At 45.4% G+C, this 22193-nt stretch overlaps 1 protein-coding gene and 2 long non-coding RNA genes across 4 annotated transcripts in view; 1 reads left to right on the forward strand and 2 right to left on the reverse strand.

Annotated features, from left to right (window-relative positions):
- Nucleotides 1-3373, forward strand: part of CDH20 (cadherin 20) — a 180689-nt gene extending 177316 nt beyond the window's left edge. The window contains exon 12 of the mRNA XM_016155720.2: nucleotides 1690-3373. Within this exon, the coding sequence (XP_016011206.2) occupies nucleotides 1690-2192 (503 nt within the window). The 3' untranslated portion in view covers nucleotides 2193-3373. The remainder of the gene's footprint in view (nucleotides 1-1689) is intronic.
- An 839-nt stretch (nucleotides 3374-4212) lies between these two features.
- On the reverse strand, nucleotides 4213-14331 carry LOC107516196. 2 transcript variants are annotated; one of them, XR_004953761.1, is made up of 4 exons: nucleotides 11382-14331; nucleotides 11114-11276; nucleotides 10259-10610; nucleotides 4213-6480 (listed from the first exon to the last, which is right to left on the reverse strand). It is a non-coding gene; the product is annotated as an uncharacterized LOC107516196 (long non-coding RNA). The 2 variants fall into 2 exon arrangements; XR_004953762.1 differs by lacking the exon at nucleotides 4213-6480 and adding an exon at nucleotides 6622-9249.
- Nucleotides 14332-19343: 5012 nt separating this feature from the next.
- Nucleotides 19344-22193, reverse strand: LOC107516197. The gene is made up of 3 exons (XR_001598213.2): nucleotides 21939-22193; nucleotides 20830-21019; nucleotides 19344-20400 (listed from the first exon to the last, which is right to left on the reverse strand). It is a non-coding gene; the product is annotated as an uncharacterized LOC107516197 (long non-coding RNA).

Below are 22193 nucleotides of genomic sequence, written 5' to 3' on the forward strand. Positions count from 1 at the left end.
AGAATTCTTTCCAGCAGAGACTCAAAGACTTTTCTAATTTTGCTTCTTAGCATCTTCTAAAATACTACTCCGGTATCGCCTACATGAAGATTTTCCTGGGTTCCTAGCCCTGCCTGCATTCTCTTGGCTACACTTATAACCCTATAAAAGACCTTATAGACCTGAGTTGTACTAGTCATCGGCGTCTATAATTTCCTTGGATTGTAAACTTCTAAGAAAAGAAATCCTATTCAATGTTGTTTCTCCATGGATTAACACAGTGCCTAAAAAATACTTGAGTTTAGTAACTGTTTACTGAATCCTACAAACACAGCATGTTTACTTAGAATCTCATTTTCCCAGCCTGCATCCATCCAAAATCACACCCCAGCCTCTAATGCCCAGTTAGTTCCAGGCTCCACTTCTTTAGATACCCATTAGTCCACTGCTCTGAAATCCGACGGTCCTGTCGTCTATGAATCATGTTTTTGCACAAAGAGAAAATATATGAGTATATAGTTGTTTCCTGCGTTTTGTCATCCAAGCTATTTGGGAAAATATCAGGTATTAACATCATTAATTGCAATTTACAAAAAAGTATTTTTTATATTCAAATTTTAAAAATCATTATCACGAGCTTCTGAAGTCCATCCGTTATCTTACTGTGCATATGACTATACTCGTATTTTTCCCCCAATGGATAGACTGGGGTCTTATTTTGCAGTGCTGTCAAGCTGTCAGTGTTCACGAGCTGTAACGACGCACACCAGAAAAATAATCAATAGCAGTTCTACAGCTAAAACCCCAACACACTTCCTGGAAAACATTTTTAGTCACAGAGATAAACAGTTCAATAGGATTATCTCCATCTCTCCTTTAAACCTCAGTGAACACATCCTAGGGGGGAAAAAGAATACATTTGTTGGGATAAAATTTTCTCCAAGCCTGCAAAGGCACATCTAACGATGTGGTGCTTCCTTGATAACACGAGGAATTCTATAAAATGTCACTGCTCCTTCCCTCCCTTCCACGAACATCACTGGATCCAGAAAGTCACAACTGAGTCACAACCTCTATAAGGAAAGGCTTTTCCGAGGAGTTGAGTTTACTGGACAACAGCGGTCACTTACGCTGTCGTATTTCCTGGAGGAGGTGTGAAAAGCCTAAGCCTTTGGCGGGTTTAGCAGATGAGTCTCTACGCATGCGCAATAACACACGCCAGGTGCAGCGCCTAAGCCTACCGAGCTGCGGCTGTTAGGAAGCAGGATCTAGTTGCATGAGATTTCTGTATTACAATAAGAGAAACGCACGTTCATCCTAATATAGTCGGAAGACGAGGTGTGATCCTCGTCACACGCTCCGCGCGGGCTGCTGCGCTTTGTTAGCGGGATTTTACACGGGGCGGCGGGGTGCGGGCACCACGTGCAATTTGGAAGCAGCACGTTGATGCAAAGGGACGTTACGCGCAACCTTTAATTCGGCCGCTTGTTTAAAATATAAGGCTTCGTCTTCCTACAAACTCTCAAGGTGGCCTGGCAGAATGAGCGAGAACGGGGTGGACCGTGCAGTTTAAAAATACACACACGCCGTGTCCGAGCGCAGCGCCCAGAAACTCCCGCCATACCTGGGGTGATCCGGGCGCCCGTCGCGTCACGGCGCAGTGCCCGCCAGGCCCCTCCGGTAAATGTCCCGTCCTCTTCTCTCCGGCAGTGCTGGTGCTGCTCATCCTGTCGCTGAGGCGGCACCGGAAGCGGCCGTACGTCATCGACGACGAGGAGAACATCCACGAGAACATCGTCCGCTACGACGACGAGGGCGGCGGCGAGGAGGACACCGAGGCCTTCGACATCGCGGCCCTGTGGAACCCCCGCGAGGCGCAGGCGGCCGGCGCCCCGAAGGCGCGGCAGGACATGCTGCCGGAGATCGAGAGCCTCTCCCGCTACGTGCCCCAGACGTGCGCCGTGAGCAGCACGGTGCACAGCTACGTGCTGGCCAAGCTCTACGAGGCCGACATGGACGTGTGGGCCCCGCCCTTCGACTCCCTCCAGACGTACATGTTCGAGGGCGACGGCTCGGTGGCCGGGTCGCTGAGCTCCCTGCAGTCGGCCGCGTCGGACTCGGAGCAGAGCTTCGACTTCCTCACGGACTGGGGGCCGCGCTTCCGCACGCTGGCGGAGCTGTACGGCGCGGAGGGGCCGGCGCCGCGGTGGTGACGCCGGGCGCGAGGCGCGAGGCGCGAGGCGCGAGGCGCATGCGCGGCCCGACCGCGCGAGCAATACTGCGCTGGAGAGTTCGAGAAGGCAGCGAGCGCGGGAGGACGGGGCTCTCTCGGGATCAGCTTTACTACTTGGTTAGATGAAGTCAACAAGAGGAAATGCGAGGAGAAGGGGGCAGAATCTCCGATTATCTTTTTTACTTTTTGATTTTTATTTTTTATTATTTTTTTTTTTTGACACTATTCAAAGGCTTAGATGTGGCAAGCTTGGCTGTTCTTTGCCTTTCACCAAGGCCTTCGTCACTTTTCCACCACAAAGAGGCTCTTGATATTAAATCTAGAGGTGGCCGTTGGAAGCAGACAGAAAGTTCTACTCTCACATCCTCTTTATTTTATGTTATTCTCCAATTCCGAGTTTGGCTGGCTCGTCCAACCACACAAACCAATCCACGCAAAAGAACACCGCAAAAATGTCACTCGGTGGAATCAACCTACTTGTCCTGGGAGGGATGGAATTTCTTTTAACCCTTTTGCGACAAAGTTTAGGGGACTCGGCCTTGCATGGGGGCTGGGTGGGGGTGGGAGGAGGAAGAGGCTTTGACTTTGCTCTCAAGTTTAACGGCTGAACCAAGAGTCGTTGGCGTTACAACAAAGCCAGCTCCACCAAGTTCGAGTGCTCTTGTTCTCTCAGCTCTTTCACTGTGCCCCTGCAAAACCGTTCAGAACGAAACCAGAAAACCTGCCTCTTTTGCACTGTAGATATCTCTTCCATGTGCCAAATGTGAAGATTAGATGCTACAAATGAAAGCCAAATAAAAAGAAGTATCTGATAAAAGCATGGGTTAGAGGGCTTTCCTAATCTGTGTGAGGTCAATCCAAGGGATGTTTACATACTGTAGATAACCTACTTGAACAAAAATCAGTATTATAGAGAATGGATGTAAGAAAATTACATGTATAAGTTTTGTATATTTGTTAATAATTTTGGTAATAAATATGATGCACTGCATCTCAGTACCTTAGCACTTCTTTTAATAAAAGTTAAATAGAAGGGAAAGTCTATTGCCAATTTGTTTTAATTGCTGAGCAGGTGAAAGATGGCTGAGAGAGCCCGACCTAGCCTCAGGTTCTTGGGACTGGAGCTGATTCATAAAGCAAAGCCATAAGCAAAGAAGTATGAGGCTGTGCATTCTATTTCAGTCTCGGAACAAATGAACACAAAGGTTCGAACTGTTAAGCTTTTCATGAACACGCTTTATTCTCCCATCTCTGAAAAGAGCAAAAGATGATTTGAGAACATCAACAATGCTATGGTGAATTTCACCCACTTTTTTATTTTGTGAGAGGGTTTTACACCTAGCCACCAAGGAGGCAGGCCACTGGGCTACTTTCACCTCTGTCCTATTGGCAAATCAAATATGCACAAATAGTCCAAATATGTATCAGATATGTATAGCTCATCAACACTGGGTGAGCTCACATAAGTGTGGGACATAATTCATTCATCTTTTCCCCACAGTAGCTAACAAAGTCCTCTGCATACAGTTGGTGCTTAATAAGTGTATAATGGGTACATGATAAAAGAGATCTCTTTGACATCCTATACTAAAATATATTTTACACCGTTGTCCTTACAATTGAGGACGAACTGTGAACAAAATAGTTTTCTGTGTGTCTTGGTTAAAGCAGTGTTTCTCACATTTTAATGTCTCAGAATCACCTGGGACGCTTGTAAAACTCCAGCTTGTTGGGCCTTATCCACAGAGTTTCTAAATTCAGTTGATCCGGGGCCATTTGCATTTCTAACTAGTTTCTGGTGGATGCTGATGCTGCTGGTCCAGGGCCCACACTGTGAGAATTCAGATGTATAGTTTCTCTCTCTCTTAAACATAAGAGATTAGATAATCAGCCTACCTGCACTAGGGCCCACCCCATCCATAGAGTGGAATTGTGAACCTCTCTTCCAGTAAAAGTGCAATTTGGCAAAAATATGTGAGAAAGCTGATAAGGGTCTGGGAGCCAGAAGGATGTGCTTTGTGTTTTTTATGTAGTATACTAGCAGCCAGGCAAATTCTCATTTTCAGCTTTTAGCATACTAACCCTTTCCTTCCATGAAAAGCATCTCTCCTACATCTTTTTTAAAGGTAAGGTGTGATGTAAACATTAATAAACAAAAAGCATGAACCTGAATCCCAACTAGGCTCTAAAAAATAAGTTATTCGAATGTGAGCAAATTAACCCCTATAACATTCTTTCTGTCACTAGCCCTGAGGATAATTTTGTGACTATTTCGCTTTGTGTTGCGTGTGTTAAAAACTGGGAACAGCTGTTATCCAAAACACGGGGGGTTATCATGCCCCACATCCTGCAAGTATAGTACCCCTGGTACTGGGCATGAAGTGATTAAACAGAACCACCTGGAGCTTCTGCGCCCTGGGAGGATGTTTAATGGTGTGATACAGGAAGTGTGAGGGAAACACAGAACACGAGATCCATTTCAGCTCACATTCTAAGCCAAAAGAGACTCTTCCCTCCTAATGAGTTTTAAAGTTCCTTTCCATTGCCACAGTTTGCCACAAAAGCTGGCCCCGCTGCAAAGAAGACACCATCCCCACCAGACAGACTGCAGAAAGTATGATCGGGTTAAGGCAAGAGAGCTATAAAATTATTCAGCCATTTCTTTGTTAACAGGTAAAGCATAGCTCGCCTATGCTTTACACATTGGAGGGAAACAGGAGCATCTGGAGATATCAATTAAGACTCAGTCCGAAACTGTCTTCTGAACAAGAAGACAGCAAAGATAAAAATTAGCAGTGAGTTTTCTGAATCAAAAAAGCAGACTGTCCCAACATGGCAGCTAGCAAAAACAAATTGGAGTGGTTTACACAAAGAAAGAATCTTTAAATCCTGAAAACGAAATTCAGGCGAGCCAAAATCAGGGCAGGCACATTGATTAGGGATTGCTACTAGTTCACTGGTGATCCAAAACTAGACCTTGATGTCAGAATTCACAGTATATTCTTTTGCAGACGGACTCATTCTCAAATCTGTTTGCCATCTCCATAATAAACTTAAAGAACTTTCAAGACATTTTCACGCATAAATACCTGGATTTGGGAGGCTTCCGCTTGATCCTAAGGGGTCGAAGTTCTGACATAGGGAGTGGACAAAATAAGATTAAGGAGTCCTCTTTTTAAAGTGTTCTACTCATAAGACATCTGTCTTTTGATTCATCTTATACAAAACACCCTGAGTACTAATTTGTAGCATGTATAATTACAACATTAGCCCAAAAGACAATATTTCTTAAATCTTTCTTCCTGGGACAGGAAGCTGGCCAATCTTGCCCATGTGTTTTCACATTCTTCGTTTTGTAAGGATTGTCGATGGCTGATGGGGACTGAACTTCTTCCACTGCAGTACTGAGCTATTGTAGTCACCTTCCTGGTATGCATAATGACTAGAGCTGCTTGGCATCCCAGAAAGCCTGAGACCACTCCTCCAAAAGTATTCACTCTCAGAAACCAGTAAAACTACAAATCCTTTCTCATTTTTCAGGAGGCGGATCCTAGCTTACCTTTTATTATTTCTCTTTCTTCCCCTTACCCCCAGTCACCTGTTTTATTGCCATTTCTGCATAAAAGCCCCTTCAAACTTAGTGGTGTGAAAGGACAACCATTTTATTGTGCTCACAATTTATGTGCTCACATTATTGTATGTCGAAAATTCAGGAAGGCTACATCAATAGCACCTCTTCTCTGCTCCACAAAATCAGGATTTCAGCTGGGACGATTTGAAGCTGGGGGTGGTGACTCATGTAAAGGCTTGCTCGCTCATCTGTCCGGGGGCTGGTGCTGGCTTCTGTGTGAAGCCTCGGAGGGAGCTTGGGCTTCCTAACATTGTGGGGCTGGAGTCCAAAGCTAAACGTCAAAAGAAAACCAGGCAGAAGCTGAATCACCTTTTATGACTTCAGAAACCGCACAGCATTACTCCCACAGGGGTCACAGTGCTTCCCAAATTAAAGACGGGAAGACGCAGGCTCCACCCCGCAGTGGGAAGAGCGTCAGAGCTCCGCCGTCAGAAGAAATAATGTGCTCGTTGTGGGAAAGTACAATCAGCCACGTCACCTGTCCCATTTTTCTATCCCGCCTCCAGCCTCTATTCCAGAAATCACTTTGGGTTCCATTCACCATTTCCTTTCTCTCACTCTTCTCCACGGAATATGTTCTTGTTTTATTGGCATTTTCTTCTTCTCCGAAATTCAGTCATATCCTCATCACACAGTGCTTTCGGAAGTAAATGAATATTTTATGAAAACACCCAGAAAAATATCTGACATTAAACAGGCATATGTTTTTATTTAAATACAATTAACATACAATTAACTACACATATTGCAAGTGTATAACCTAATGTTTTGACTTATGTATACACTCATGAAGCTATCACCATGAACAAGATAATTAACATATCTGTCATCCCCAAGTTTTCCTGTACCCCTTTGTAATACCTCCCTCTCATCTCTGCCTGCCCACCCCCAACTCCAATCAACCACTGACGCCCTTTCTACAGATTAGTTTGTATTTTCCAGAATTTTATATAAATGGAATCACACATCATACACTTCTTTGTGGGGGTGGGAGAAATCTAGCTTCTTTCACTAGGCATTATTTTGAGATTCATTTACACCATTACGTTTATTAACGGTTCATGGCTATTTGCTTCTCAGTAGTAATTTTTTTATTCATTCATCTATTAGTCTGCTCAGGCTTCCATAACAAAATATCATAGACTGGCTGGTTCGAACAACAGAACGTTATTCGCTCACAGTTCTGGAGGCCGGAAGTCCCAGATCAGGGTGCCAGCATGGTCCGGTTCTGATGAGGACTCCCTTTCTGGTTTGCGGATGGCTGCCTTCTCCTCGCGTCCTCACACGGTGGAGAGAGCAAGTGAGGTCTCTGGTAGCTCTTCTTACAAAGACAGTAATCCTATCATGCCAAGTGCCCCACTCTTACAACCTCATTTAACCTGAATTACTTCCTTACTCCAAATATAGTCACGTTGAGGGCTAGGGCTTCGGCATAGGAGTTTGGGGAGACACAATTCAATCCACAGCAACTCAGTACATTTAGTACTGAGTAACTTAGTACATTTGCAGCTTTTAGCTATTACAAATTAAGCTGCTATCAACACTTATGTATGAGTCTTCGTGTGAGTATATATATATATATATATTTTTTTCTCTTGGGTAAATACTTATGAGTGGAATGACGAGAATCATATGTTAGGAACATGTAGCTTTTGTTTTTTTAACTGTCAAACTGTTCTCCAAAGTCTTTTTACCATTTTACATTCCCACCAGCAATGTACGAGTGTTCCATTTCTTCCACATCCTCGCAGAGCCTTGGTACGGTCAGTTTTTGGGGTTTTCTTTTTCATCTTAGTCATCGCAATAGGAGTGTTACAGTATCTCACTGTGGTTTCAGGTCATAATACCCTAATGACTAATAATGTTGAGCATCTTTTCATGTTGTTTCTTTTCATGTGCTTATTTACTATCCATATAACTTTTTTGGTGGATGATCCAGATGTATATGCCCATTTTTAATTGAGTTGTTTTCTTATTGTTGAATTTTGAGTTTTCTTTTTATTTTCTAGATACCAGTCCTTTCTCGGGTATATGCTTTGCAAAGATGTTCTCCCAGTCTGTGGCTTGTCTTTTCATTCTCTTAACAGTGTCTTTCGAAGGGCATGAGTTTTTGATTTTGATACAATCATCCACTTGTTCTCTCATAGACTGGGCTTTTGGTGTCATTTCTAAGGATCTTTGCTGGCTCAAGGTCACAAAGATTTTCTTCCATGTTTTCCTCTAAAACTTCCATGGTTTTAAGTTTTGAACTATAATGTATCTTGAGTTTATTTTTGTAGATCGTTAGGTATGAATTCAGGCTTTTTGACATGTTGTTCTATTACCATTTATGGGAAAAGGCTGTCCTTTTTTTACTGCATCACCTTTGAGCCTTGCCGTAGGTTGACCTGTGTCTGTCAAAAAGATATATTCAAGTCCTAATCCTCAAAACCTGTGAGTGTGACTTTGTTTAGAAATAGGGTCTTTTTAGATATAATCAAGTTGCGATGAAGTAATGCTGGTTTAGGTTGGGCCCTAATCCAATGACTTTATCAGGAGAAATTTGGACACAAAACCAGAGACACAAGGAGGAGAATGCCATGTGATGATGAGGAAGAGATTAAAGTGCTGCATCTATACGCCAAGGAGCATTAAGGATGGCCAGCAACCACCAGGAGCTGTGAGGGAGGCATAGGACAAAGTCTCCCCCAAAGCCTCCAGAAGGGACCCTGCCCACACCTCGATTTCAGACTTCTAGCCTCCAGAACTGTGAGAGAATAAATTCCTGTTGTCTTAACCCCTCCATCACTCCAGGTTGTGGTACTTAGCTACGGCAACCCCAGGAAACCAACACAAACCTTAGTACATTTCAAAGATCTATTTTAAGAAAAAAAAAAAAAAAAACTAAGTATAAATCCTTTATGTCTTGTCACTTTGGCTGGATCTACAACACACACACCCTTTTACTTGTTAATTAATGAATTAGTTAGCGTGCTCGTGCTTATTTTGTGGGATCGTCTTTTTGTTTTCTTAATTTTCGACTCAGCCATTCTGCATGTTTTGAGTGCATGGAGCGGGCCTCTGAAGATGCCCTGTTCGCTGGCAGGTCGCAGGCAGCAACCATCCTCTCCAGCTCACTTGGCGGCCTGTGAGCAGCTCTCACAGGTCCAGGCAGGGGGTAGGGAAGAATGAATCGCCAGATGGCCTAGAAGAGACACTTCCATTCATACGAGCCCTCTGCCGAGGGCGGTGCAGAGTAGAGGTACAGGGAACGGAGAAAGGTGTGTGTTTGCTGAAAATAGCACCAGTGCACGCCGGCCCTAAGGCATCACAGCAGGAGGTCCGCATCCTGAGGCGTGCCGACACCCTGCTGCCACGTGGAGCGCAGGTACCACGCCAGCGAATTCCCCTTTCTGTAGGTGAAATGCTGCATTGCAACGGGAAAGAATTAACCTTCAGAGAACGGGCTGCATGGTTTCCTTCTGGCTCTTGTATCTGACATTCCCCAGCTGCCCCGGGAACCTGATACAATCCTCTGTTTCCCTGCCAGGCCCATATGCAGTGAAATCCACACATTCTAATTGCTGTTCTTCACTGGCCTACCAAGGGGCAGGAACTGTCTGACCTGGTATTGACTTCCAGGATTAGCCTCAGCAACCTACATGTTGATGTTTGCCAATGACTTCTTGGGACCTTTGACTGTTGGACTATAAGATGGTGCAAGATGAGATTAGCCAATGAGAAGCATTACCACTCAAGTGAGGGTGAATACCAGTTACACCCAAGAGGGGGCACAGGGCCTTGCCAGCATGCCCGGGGCTGGCATCGCTGCTGTTGGGCTACAGAGTTTAGGAAAGAGAAGGGAGAGGGAGTCAGCCAACGACTGAGCACCTATCATAGGTAGATGCCGTGCTAGGCACCTTCGCACAAATTATTTCGCACACATGATAACAAAAGCAAAACACAAATCTAAAACCAGAAAAGGATACAGAGCTGGGTGTGAACTACACGCCTCGGGTATTGATGCCGTTGTCGCCTCTGGGGATTATAGCATGATAATGAGCTCTGCACTCATTGAGAGCCACTACTTGTGGGGATCCCTTCTACACCATGAGCCCTGGAGGGCCGAAGGCCGGCCTTCCCAGTGGGCAGCGAAGCATGGCGAGGACAGCTGGTGTGAGTTTCCAGAGCAATTGTGAGTAACCACGCTTTTAAAGTTCATCTCATGCTCTTTCCAGAAATCATAATTCCACTATACGTGTAAGGATTTTATAAAACTAGGTATCACTGGATAGGACTTCCCTCGCATAACCCGGGTTATTTTCTCAGAGGATCGGGAGGCTATTTCTGGAGGACACTGGCATGCTGTCATGTTTACTGTGTGTCCCTTACCTACGAACCAGGTACAAATTCCCTGTAAACTCAAGGCCACTTACCACATCCAGACCCCCACCTGGATCTAAGCATATGCCATGTACGCCGCAGGCACACTGGGCAAGCCGATTATTTATGGCACTTGGCAGAGAAATCTTCATCGGGGTTTTTAGTCACAGTCTCTGTGACAGCACCCACTGCGACAGTGAGCAGGTAAAGTGAATAATAATAACACGTCCAACTTGGAAGGTCAATTCCTGCTCATCTTTCTAATTGTTAAGTACGCCATCGCTGAGGGCCTCCCCGTAGCACAGCTTCGTACTGTGAAGGTAGACGATTCATTATTCAAAGTTGTCCTTTTGTTGCAGATTATATAAAAGCGCAAGTAGAAATTGCTCGAGTGCAGTCCCTTTGCTGTGAAGAAAAAAAGACAGAGTTCTTAGGCTTAGTGGAATGAAAGGCTAGTGCTTACGTCTCCTCTTAGAGTACACTGGTAAATCTTGAGGTTCCACTAAGATAGAACTTGATTACGGATCATCCTTTAGCATCCCTTACTTGGCTTGTTTTCCTCTTGACTACATACTTCTCTATGAAGGAAAATGATGAGATGTTCCCATTTTATCTCAAAGTGAAAAAAACAAGACACTTGAGGTTACAGAAATAGAAACTCACAGCATAGAGGTCTCTGTAGGCTCCTTCTAGCCGAAGACAAACTAGACTCAGAAATGCTAATACAGGAGAAATGTAACCATCTAAATGAGGGTCACATCAATTGTACTATTTAACCTCCCTGGCCAAGTTTTTCAATAAGGCCTAAATGAATAAACTAAGTAAACAGCAAGCTTAAGTAGATAGATAATTTTTATATTCCCTATATTAACTAGCACACTTGAGAGCCTAAATTATTGAATACTAACCATAAGGCTATTCAAAGGATGACCATATAGTCTTTGTCCTTCTAAGTCTTTGCTTATGAATGGCAATTACCATACATCACATGGCCACGTTCTAAGAGTTTTCTCAGCGTTGGATTCAGTTGTTTGGCTGAAGTTCCATTCTGCAGGGCAGAATTCTCTCTCTCTCAAATGAAAAAAAAAAAAAAAAAAGAATGGCGAGGTCCATGTGTAGTAACTCTGGAGCTGAGAAAACCCTCATCTCAATGTGGGAGACGCGAGAGCTACTCACCAACACGCCAGTTCTCTTCCTCCCAGGTGCCCTTCTCCGCCTTGTCGCAGAGCGACCTGGTCACGTGACTGAGCGGGGCTAACGAAACGTGAGCCAGGGCCCTAACAGCCAATGCAGGATCTGCCAGGTCCCCTGCCCCCTGCTGCAGCCCTCTCTAAAGTCTGTGCCAAGACGGAGTCTCTGTCTGCTTAGGTCTTTGAGTGATTGTATTAAGCACAGATTTCCTGCTGGCTTGTAGCCTGAGAAAGACGTGAGAACTAACGCAAAACAGAGACATCAGCTTTCGTAGTGTTAAGCTACTGAGACTTTGGAGTTACTTATTACCGCAGTATGATTTAGCCTGTCCTGACTAATACAGCAACGACAGTCTTCGCTTCTTAACTTCTCTTGAGAAGAGAAACAGACCAGCTGGTAGGCCTGGTATGAGCGGAATGATGACTACGGATGCCCGTCAAAGTACACGTCCGCAGTTGTTGTTTTCCATGACAAGAGTGTATTTCGTTGCCCAATTTGCTTTTTTCCATTTCTCCTCAAAATTAACAGCACACGTTTCCAAAATTAGAGACACAAAACAGCACTGTACCCAGAGATGGACAGACGCACAGGGAACATGGCCGTGTGACAGTGGACACAGATTGGAGCCACGTGGCTACAAGCTAAGGAAGCTGACAACCACCAGAAACCAGGAGAGGAGCATGAACAGATACACCCTCTGAACACCCAAGAGAGAAGAGACCCCACCGACATCTTGATTTTGGACTTCCAGCCTCCAGATCTATAAGAATAAATTCATGATGATTTTTGCCACTCAGTTTTGGGCTTTAGTTACAGCAGCACCAGGCAATAAATACAGTGATTTTTAACCACATTTTCTACCACTTAGCCTTTTGGGCATTTTTACGATTAGTCTTTATATGATAGTCTTGCAAATCCCTGCATTTTAAACCTTAATGATTTATTTCCAAGCCTCTTCCTGAGTTGAATAAAATAGGATATGGGGCCCTATCTCTTCTTTCACCAAATACACCCCCCCAAGACCAAAAGCAATGTGTTGTTCATCTTTTAATCTCTCCTTAACCTCGTCAGAGCCTAGCACAGCACCTGGCCGCAGCAGAGCCTACAAAATATTTGTTAAGAAAATTACAGAACAAACACTGGATATTAATTTTATCCTTTCTATACCTTTCATCTCATACTAAACAGTGACTTAGGACAACTGAATGACTAACTCTGTTAATGCTGGTTCACTTCATGGCCAATTACCGAACAATACACCGGTCCCTTTGGCATCCAACCTGAATCAATTCGTCCATATATGGGTGCCAACTATTCCATAGTCCATTAATGCCATTCCCACCCATGATTACACCGAAGCAAGCAAAGGAACAGCCAGCCACCAGAGCCAGACTTGGAGTATTTGAAATCACAGAACATCATCAATCGCTGAGGACAGAACAAAAAACCTAAGACTTAAGAGGCAAAAGTAAAAGTTCATCCGAAAACGTGAGACTCCTTGTGCATACAGCCATGTCGTCATCATCAGTGATTGTATGCACGTACCATGTCCCTTGATAGAAAGTCTGTCTGTTCATTTGTTATTCGTCTTAATGAGCTGGCTCACATGTATGGTATCTGTTGGCTTCCACGTATATTTGACTCTTTCCAAGCCTGGGGCAAAGCCAGATTCTCATTTTGGCCGAGAAGGAGTCCTAATTACCTGAGAATCAGCACATTTCAATCTGTGAGGACAAAGTGTCACTGTATTGAAATGCAACCAACTCACACACAGCGAAAGCCATCTTCTTCCCAACTCGATGTCTCCAAGGTTCTCCAGTCAACTTCATCGTTTGAAATCGATTCCTTACTGACAAACACATGGTCCTCGAAGCATCCCTGTCACCATTAATCTTCCCAATATGTGGGATTTGGGGGATGTTTTAATTAGCTCAGCTGTTGTATCCCTCATTTAAGTATCTCACGGTATCTACTGGCTTCCTACAGATCTCAGGAAGATGGTCCCCTTCCCTAGAGGTGGCTGGGAAATCTATATTTGCTCTTAAAGATTTGCAGCTTTCTGAGACGAGCAGCTCATCTTCTTATTTCCTTTCCACTGCTCATCATTAAATGTGGAAAGCCTTGCCTAATTCTGGGTGCCCTAATCACAGTAAATCCAAAAAGACAGAAAATCAGTTGAAAGCTCGCCTGGGGACACTGTGTGCTCATTTCAGGAATGCACTGGTCACAAAGCTGGAGTAGTTGAGTGTTCACATTGGGTTCCAGAAAGAGTCACAGTTTTCAGCAACCCCTCCCCCCCATTCTCTCTGAAAATGCAAATAAGCAGGAGATAAAGCCTCTTCATCGAGACATTTTTATCCACTGCAGCACTAATCAGGCACCAACGTGATGACAGTTTCTGTAGAACCAGGAAGAAAGGGCTCTGGCAGTGCCGGGGTAGCACAGACTACAGAGCCAGAAAGGAGCCAAAGAGAAGTAGAGGACAGAATCCTCTACCTCTGACCACACGAAACACTGTTACCTTCATTTAAGAAATAAGACAGCTGAGTCCCTTAGAAAGAAGAATGACACTCTGTTGAACAGCAGAAGAGAACAGAAAAGGACAGTGGGAGGTTTCCGGGAACCCAGCTGGCTCCTTCACAATTGTGCCCAGAATTGTCACCACTATTCGAAAATGCCAGTGCCACCTGTGGAGGTAACACAATAAGCCACCACCAATTACGGCTCTGAAGTAGGAAAGAAAAGAGCATTTTACATGCGGGTGGAGGTGCCTGGTCCAGGAGGCGTTGGTGGGGGTGAGAAACCGGGTAGAGAGGGGCTCCGAGTTCTCTGGACGTCTGTGTGAGGAAGCTGAGCAACGGGAAGCAGCAAAGACCAATCTCGCCTTTATACTGTCGGGAGCTGGCGCTGGCACTGATTTCATTCTGGCCTTCGGGGCAGATTGACGGGTAGCTGGGGGAGAGAGAGGGTGGTGAGAAGGAAATCAAAGCAGGGGAGACATGAACCAAGCCAAAGGTTTTGTGTGTAAAATCCAGTGTTTTAGAGCTCTACAGTAACATTCCAGGTCAGAGAGCCACGCCCGCGGCCTGGGCGGAGCCCACGCTGTGGTGGGCGTGGCCGTGCATCACTTGAATCTGTCTCTGAGTAACAGAAAAGTGTACTAAAACGGTGGCGTAAGCAAAAATTTCTTTTTCCCACAAACAAGAATTCCCTCCCCTGTTGCCTAGGTGACTCAGTGCTGTCAGGCCCAACATCTCTGCAATTCTCTCAGGTTGCGAGATGACAAGAGTAGCTCGGAGGAGATCTCGCCCTGAGTTCAGAGGCAGGAAGCCTAGGGCAGGGCCAGGGCGGCTTCTCGCCTGGACCTCTCTCCCTCCGGGGAGAAGAAGGCTTTCCCATTCCTGCTAATCTGTGCCAGTTTCAGCCCTTAGACCGGGGACTGCTCCAAATTCCCTAAAATAAACAGACCTCCATCTGATGCCTGCCAAAAACGGGTTACCCCCACTCCTTCCCCTGAGCGCGCAAGACGGGGCCAGGGCCTTTGGAGGGCTCCACATCGATCATTGATGAGATCCCAGGGTAGACAGAGTGAGACCGTATCAGAGCAGGGCCACCAAGACCAGCACAAGCGGCGACGGCCGGGACCACCAGCAGAGAGAAAGGCAGCGGTCCCACACGGGCATCCTCTCCCAATTTAGAAGCAAGAACAAGCTTTCCCAGAGGCTCCTTTGAAACTGTTAAGAAATTATAATTAGACTTTGTGCTTCTGCTAAATCTTTCATCCCAGGAGCTCAGGGCACTTCTGTGCACCGTCTCATTAATCTTTGCAACACCGTTCGAGGCAGCTGGCATCTACTGTCATCTTTATTTTCGGGATGAAGCAACTGAGATGCAGGGACAGGTTAATGACTTGCCCGATGTCATCTGCTCAGTGAGTCACCTGCCAGTGGGGGACGGGACCAAAACTGATGAGCGATAACAGCCACCTCGACTTCCTGAGGACCCTGCGCAAGTACACGGAGGCCCTCTCCTGCCCCAGACGCTGCAGCGCTGACAGGGGACTGGGAGGCAGGACATCGGAGCTCGCTCGGGGCAAAGACGGACGGAGTTCGAGCCCTGACTCCCTGTGCGGGCACCTTGGGAAAGTCACCTGCACTTTCTGAACACTTCCTGGATGTAAAAAAGAAGGTGACATCACTCGGCTGTCTCGAAGACAAGAGGAATGTCTCGAATGAAACCATGGGAGCTAGGCCGTTTTGTAAAATCTCAGTCAATGGAGGGAGGTCATAGAACAGACATTTAAAATCAGCAGGCTGTTCTGGGGGCACAAGGATGATAACCCTCAGCTGCCACCCAGCGATTATGCGGGACTCTCCCCAGGGGGCCGAGCAGTTCCTTTCTGCTCTCCAACGTGCTAGGAGCCCATTCTACGCACATACCACGGGGAACACGCCACACAGGATGCAGGCACAACTACGATATGACCCGTGTCCTCTAGGCCTCTAGAAAACAGTCTGGCGCAGAATGCAGACAAATGAACCACAGATTTCACTGGGAGGCAAAATGAAAGCAGAGGTATAGTACACAAGGAGGCCAAAAAGGGTGGAGGTGCGGGGAGGTGCTCCAGGGGAGGTCTGGGTCAGCCAGCGGGCTGGGGGGTGGAGGGGAGCGGCGTAGGAAAACTGAAACAGGGAAAATCCTTAGCAATTCTTTTCCTTCTCCAGCATCCATCATTCTCCCCTCTGAGAAAGGCAAAGTCAAGGTGACATTGAGCAGCGGAGGCTGCAGGTTGGGTTTGCTTTGTTCACATCTGTGGGCAGGATATTTGCAGCGCAAACGTTTCCTCGGCGCACCCTGGGCGCGCCTCTCTCTGCGGGCAGTCTTACTGTCGGCCACAGGAGGGCGCCTCTCCTCCTCCTCCGCTGGCTTTTCGTTGCAGCCCGCGCAGTCCAGCCTCCCAGCTACATGGGGCTCGGGCGGGCTGTGCATCCAGCGCCTGCGGCCTGAGAGCCCTGCCGCGACAGCAGGGGGACCTGGAAGGAGGGCTTACAGGCAGGCCCCGCTTTTGACACTTCATCTTTTTTAAATGTGCCAAGAAGGATGTTCAAAAACAATTATTCTCCCATCAAGAAGGTACACTATCAGGACAACGATGTCTACAAAATTCCCAGGGAGCTACTGGGAGACTTGTCTACCAGAGAGAAAGAAACTCAGATTCATGAGGAGGTGGAAACAGTTTCCCTGGCCCCGGCAGCGAGGTCCCACCCTCCTCCCCCCAAACCCGGGTTTAAAATGGAGAAATGGAGTGGTAACCAATTACCACAGCAGGACACTGTCCCTGCCCAGGGACATTCAGAGTGGTGCTAAGGGGGCCTAATAAAAGAGGGGGAAAAAGGGCTTTCGGATCTGAGACAGGACCAGAAAGGGAAAGCGGTCGGTCGCCTTTCGTTTATTTTTAACAATTAATTGTTAAAATATCTGAAGGGAGGAAACCCTTGCTGCTTGCTCTGCGCCAGACAAGAATTCCCAACCTGCACTAGCGGGGAGGGGGGCGGGGAGGGGGGCTCCCCAGCCCCTCTGTTCTCCCCACGCTCTCCTGTAAACACGCCCACCCACCCGCACCCTGTATTATTTTCCCCACTGAATTAGGTAGGAGCTTTTAAGAAGAAAGAGGATGGAACACTCACAGCCCTTCAGGACCTTTTCACTCAAAACTCCCCGTCAGAATTAACGGAGGACTCGGTTTGCTTTTGGGCCTCCTAAGAGTAAACTAATTGCCTGATTTGGAATTAGCCACTGGGTTGGATTATCTTTTTGCGTAGATGCAGCCGAACTTAAACTTTCTTAAACTTTCAAATGAAATGAACTATCAATCATAGCATGCAAAAATTATCAGAACGCTAAAGTTATCCCATTCTCATAAAGAAGACTTTCAGACTATGAAAAAGAGTTCTTAAGCTAGCTAAGAACTACACAGATATAGATATTAAATAATCTGAGAGCTGCTTGAGCTAAAATCCCATAACTGTATTGCTTTAATATATTTGTCTAGACACATACCCAAAACGTACCATGTATAGTCACATACACTGTTAAATGAGTGGATTATCACCATGTTCTTCTTCATTTTCATCATCATCATCATCATCATCATCATCAGATAAGTGGTTTATCAGCTCAGGTAAAGTCCAGCATTAAAGATTTCTAACCCTAATTTTTCCCCTTTATTTGCTGAGTCTGGGTCCTAATGTTCGGCACACTTGCTGGGTAACAGGCTGCCTTAGCATTACTGCGGACAAGAAAGAAAACCTCTCTCCAGACCCCTCCCCACAGCAGAATACTACGGATTACATCTGAATCAGAGCATAAAGGGAACAGTGTTTCCATGTATAATACTGGGCTGAGAGCCTATTTCTGGAGGCGTCACTAAGGATGCTATGGGTAATGTGGAAAACAATGATTCAAGTGCTTTCTACAGTGGCCACGCCCTCGCCGTAAGGTGTATGTTTCTGAAGTCACACCAACTATTCACTCCAAGGAGATCTGAAGCCAGAAACATTAAGGAAAATAAAAGAATAAAGATTACGAAATGGTTAGTTTTACATGTCAACTTGGCTAAGGCAGGATGTCCAGTTGTTTGGACAAATACTAGTCTAGATGCTGCTGTGAAGGTCTTTTTTAAGTGTAACTAACATTTAAATCTTACTGGACGTCCAGGACAAACCTTCTCATATCTCACTGGCCCTGACAAAGTCACATGACCCCTCCTGAACCAATCACTGATAAGGCGACAACCCACCCTCAGGACTATCCTGGAAGCTGGGGGTCAGGTCAGCCTCCCGTGAGGGGGGTGGACTGCTGGGAAGGGGCTGGGTACAATCAGGAGTCCATGCTATGTACAATATCATGTGAAATAGCATGACTGAGGTCTCTTCATTATTTTAATTTAGATAATATAAAAAATAAAATAGATTCCGTTGAAATCTGTGTCGGAGTTCTCCAGAGAAACAAACCAAGAGTACGCACACACACACTACGTAAAGATAATTGTTTTAAGAAATAGGCTCTATTGTGGGGCCCAAGAGATCGGAAATCCATAGGGCAGAGCTGCATTCTGGAAACGCAGGTAGGAAGGAGTTGACTTTGCTGTCTTAAGATAAGATTCCTTCTCCAATAAACTTTAGTGTCTGGTCTTTACACCTTCGGCTGACTGGATGAGGTCCGCCCACGTTATCAAGGTAATCCCTTTCTCTCAAAGTCAACTGATGATAAATCTTAATCACAAAATACCTTCGTAGCAGCAGGCTTCTGACAGGCTTGACAGAAGCAGCTCTCTCTGTGTGCTGGAGGGGAATAAGGAAGCAGTCGTCGCGGGCTAGTGCTGGCAACCATCCTTTGCTGGGTCCCTGGTCAGGCTGTTGAGCCGGCCAGATCGACCAGCCCTGAGCCTGCGCTGACTCTGGGCTTCCTGTTAAGTGAACCAATACGTTTTTTATTGTTCAAGCCAGTTTGAGCCTGGCTTCTTGTTCATTGCAGCCAAAGGATCAAGTTTTCATGACCTTAGTTTCTTACCTATAAACTGGGAAAGTAAAACTAGAGAACGGAAGATCTTCTCGAGCCTTCAGTGTGTGTGAATTGCATGTTTAGGCACTGGCACTGTGTTTGTCAAGTCCTGGTTATGTAATGGCTGAAAAATGACTGCTAGAAATTTGTTAATGCAGGAAAATTACTGCTTGGCTATGCCCATGGGAACATAGGCTGTTACCCATAGGAACATAACATTCTAAACAAGCTTTTTGCTTCTGTAACCCCATTTACACACCTGACCTGTAAGTTGACAGTTAGTGAATAGAAGAAAGATAGCCCTTTATGTTTAGACAGAATGAGGAATGAGATTTTGGGCTTAAAAACCCCGTACCTCTACATTTCGGGGCTGCTTAATTTGGGGTCTCTGTACCCCTGGCAGACCCAGCTGGCTGAATAAAGAGTGTGTTTCCTATAACTCACTGAATTCCAGTGGTCCGTGTATCTTCGGGGGCTGGCGGCTACAACACTTAGAGAATCTACTAGGGTAGGTATATTTCTAAATACATCTTCATTTTTAGAAACAGTGAAATGACATCTGAATTTTAAGTCCTTAAAGTGTAATTTGATAGTCTTTTTTCAGTGGCCTTAACCCTAGTCAACCATTGTCAGCAATAATAACTTCCACTAATTTTTTAATATATAAATAGCTCTAACAAATAAACAATAATTAGGAAAAGAACCTAATAGGAAAATAGGAAAAGGGTGAAAACAAACAGTTTCCAGCAAAGGAAATACAAATAAATCTTAAAACTATGAAGAAATGTTCAATCTCCCTACCAGAAATAGAAATAAAAATTAAAATGACAGTGAGATTGTTTTTTCACCTAAAAGACTGGCAAGTAATCAAAATATTTAATAAGACACTGTTGGAGAAGAATAAGAAAATAGCAACATTCATACCAATAGCAAGAACTATTACTGAAGACCAGCAATTACAGGTAAGGGTAGAAATAGTACAACCTTCAAGAGAGGCAATTTGGCATTAACCGTCAAAATTACAAATGCATATACCCTCCGACCCAACCATTCCCCTTCTAGAACTTCATGCTACAGTTATACTTACATATGTATAAAATGATGTTATTTGTAACTGCGATCATTGGAAACAAATGTGTATCAATAGAGAAAAGATTACATTAACACAGATATATATATACAATGGAATAATTCTCAGCTGTTAAAGAAATAAAGCAGCTCTCGATAAAGTAAAATAATCTCTAAATTGTGCATTAAAGAAAAAAAGCAAGGTGAAGAACAATGCGTGTTGTAGGCTACTAATATTTTTTAAAAAGAATAGTTATGTTTCCGTGGAGATGAAGCAGGAGACGACATAAGGACTGGAATGGTGGTTCTATTAGGGACCGAAGCAGGAACCGGAACGCAGGGATGAGAGAGGTCAACTTTTCGCTGGATGTAGCTTTAAAAAAAATATTTTAACATATGAATGTATATTAGTTATTTTTAAATTAATAAACGTAGGGGGAAAGTAAAGTTATTATTATAAATACATTTCCTAATTTGCTATAATGACAGTTAATTCTGATGCTAAATTACAGCCTTTATGTTTTGGATAAATGATAATAAATGATTAGATATAGAACGATGATTGGGTACATTTGTTCTCATTTCCCTTCCTGTCTAAAAAGGGCAGTGGAAAAGAATCTCGAGTTAAGGAGAGGAAATGAAATTTATCCATAACATTAAAAAAAAAAACAAAAAAACGAGTTTGGTAGGCACGTGGCTTTTCTGTGCGTTCCAACCCTGACCTGGCTTTCCCAGACGTCTTCTGATCCAGCCTCCCACCCTCCCATCCTCATTCACATCCACTCATTCCACGAATACTTACCAAACGCCTTTGGCGTGCCCCGGGGCCGCGGAGGATCAGCTCCAGACGACTGCTATCTTCCCCTGCTCACTCTTTTCATTGTCCTCATCCTCGTTGTCCTTCTCACCCTTCGGGCTGGGTGGGAAGAGTACTGATCACTGGTGTAATCAGTAAACTAAGAGCCACAGGTCCTCAAATACAAAGAAGCCACCTGCAAAAACAGATCACCATCTGGGAAGGAAGATATTCTCACTCACGGACAAACAACACTGTGGGTCCACAGAAAACCATTCCAGAATGAACCTTTTCCGGTCCAGGGTGTCGAAGCCCCAATAAGAGTTTGCTTTAGGGAAAAAGAAAAAATAATAATAAGGAAAGAAAGAAGAGGAAAACAAAGGAATGGGCCCAGCTGACAAAAATAATCCAGGGGAAACCACCTCTGAACCTGGGATTGATACAATCATCAATTCATCCACTAACAGTTTGAACACGTGTTTATTAAGCGCTCGGAAAGTGCCAGGTGCTGATCTAAGAATCGGAGATGAACGAAACGCCCCCGCCCTCGAGACGCTAACATGCACGAGAGAGAAACACTAAGTAACTACGCGCATCACGTCCTGGCAGCGGGTAATCCGCACTGTGCAGAAGGTGATGGGGGAGGGCGTGGCCGTGCGAGGTGGGTGGCGAGGGAAGGTCTCTCTGAGGAGGTGCTCTGAGCAGGGATTTGAAGAACGGCAGGGAACACGGGCCACCGGGGAGAAGTGTTTTCCAGGCCGAGGAAGGAGCTCTACATGGGAGTATTCTTGGGAAGGTGAAGAATCGAGAGGCCAAGACGAGTGAATGTCCTCGTGGAGTTTAGGTGTTTCTTCCAGAAGACACGCCCTCCCCCCACCCCGTGACGGTGATGTAACCTCACACAGACCATCGGGGATCTTTAAAGCAGAAGTGGGTCCTACTCAGAGGCGGGGCAGGCGTCTGCCCGCGTGGGACGCCGCGCGTGCCCCCTGCCCAGGAAACGCTCCCCGACACGCACTGGTCACTGCGCTTCCTCCTGTAGGGGTCCGCGTTTCGAGGCGCGCTTCACAGCTTAAAATGCCTTGGGAAGGTAATCCGTGGATGTGAACTCATACCGAGGTAAAGCCGGCATCATCTGATACTGGTGCGAGCGCTCTAGGCTCTGGGAATTCAGAGGAGGCCAGGGCGTTGGGAAGAAGTTAAACCCGTACAACAGAAAAGCTGGGAGCTCCCAAATCCAGCTTGCACGGCTGTGCTATTTTCTCTCAATCACCGAACAGAAATATTCTTTCCCCCTAGAGAGAAGAAAGGTATTTCTGTTAAGCTTCCAGAGCTTGTTGGAAATATGCCTTCGGGACATATAACTCCCT

The sequence above is a fragment of the Rousettus aegyptiacus genome, unplaced genomic scaffold (assembly GCF_014176215.1).
Source record: "Rousettus aegyptiacus isolate mRouAeg1 unplaced genomic scaffold, mRouAeg1.p scaffold_m13_p_12, whole genome shotgun sequence".
NCBI classification, from domain to species: Eukaryota; Metazoa; Chordata; class Mammalia; order Chiroptera; family Pteropodidae; genus Rousettus; species Rousettus aegyptiacus.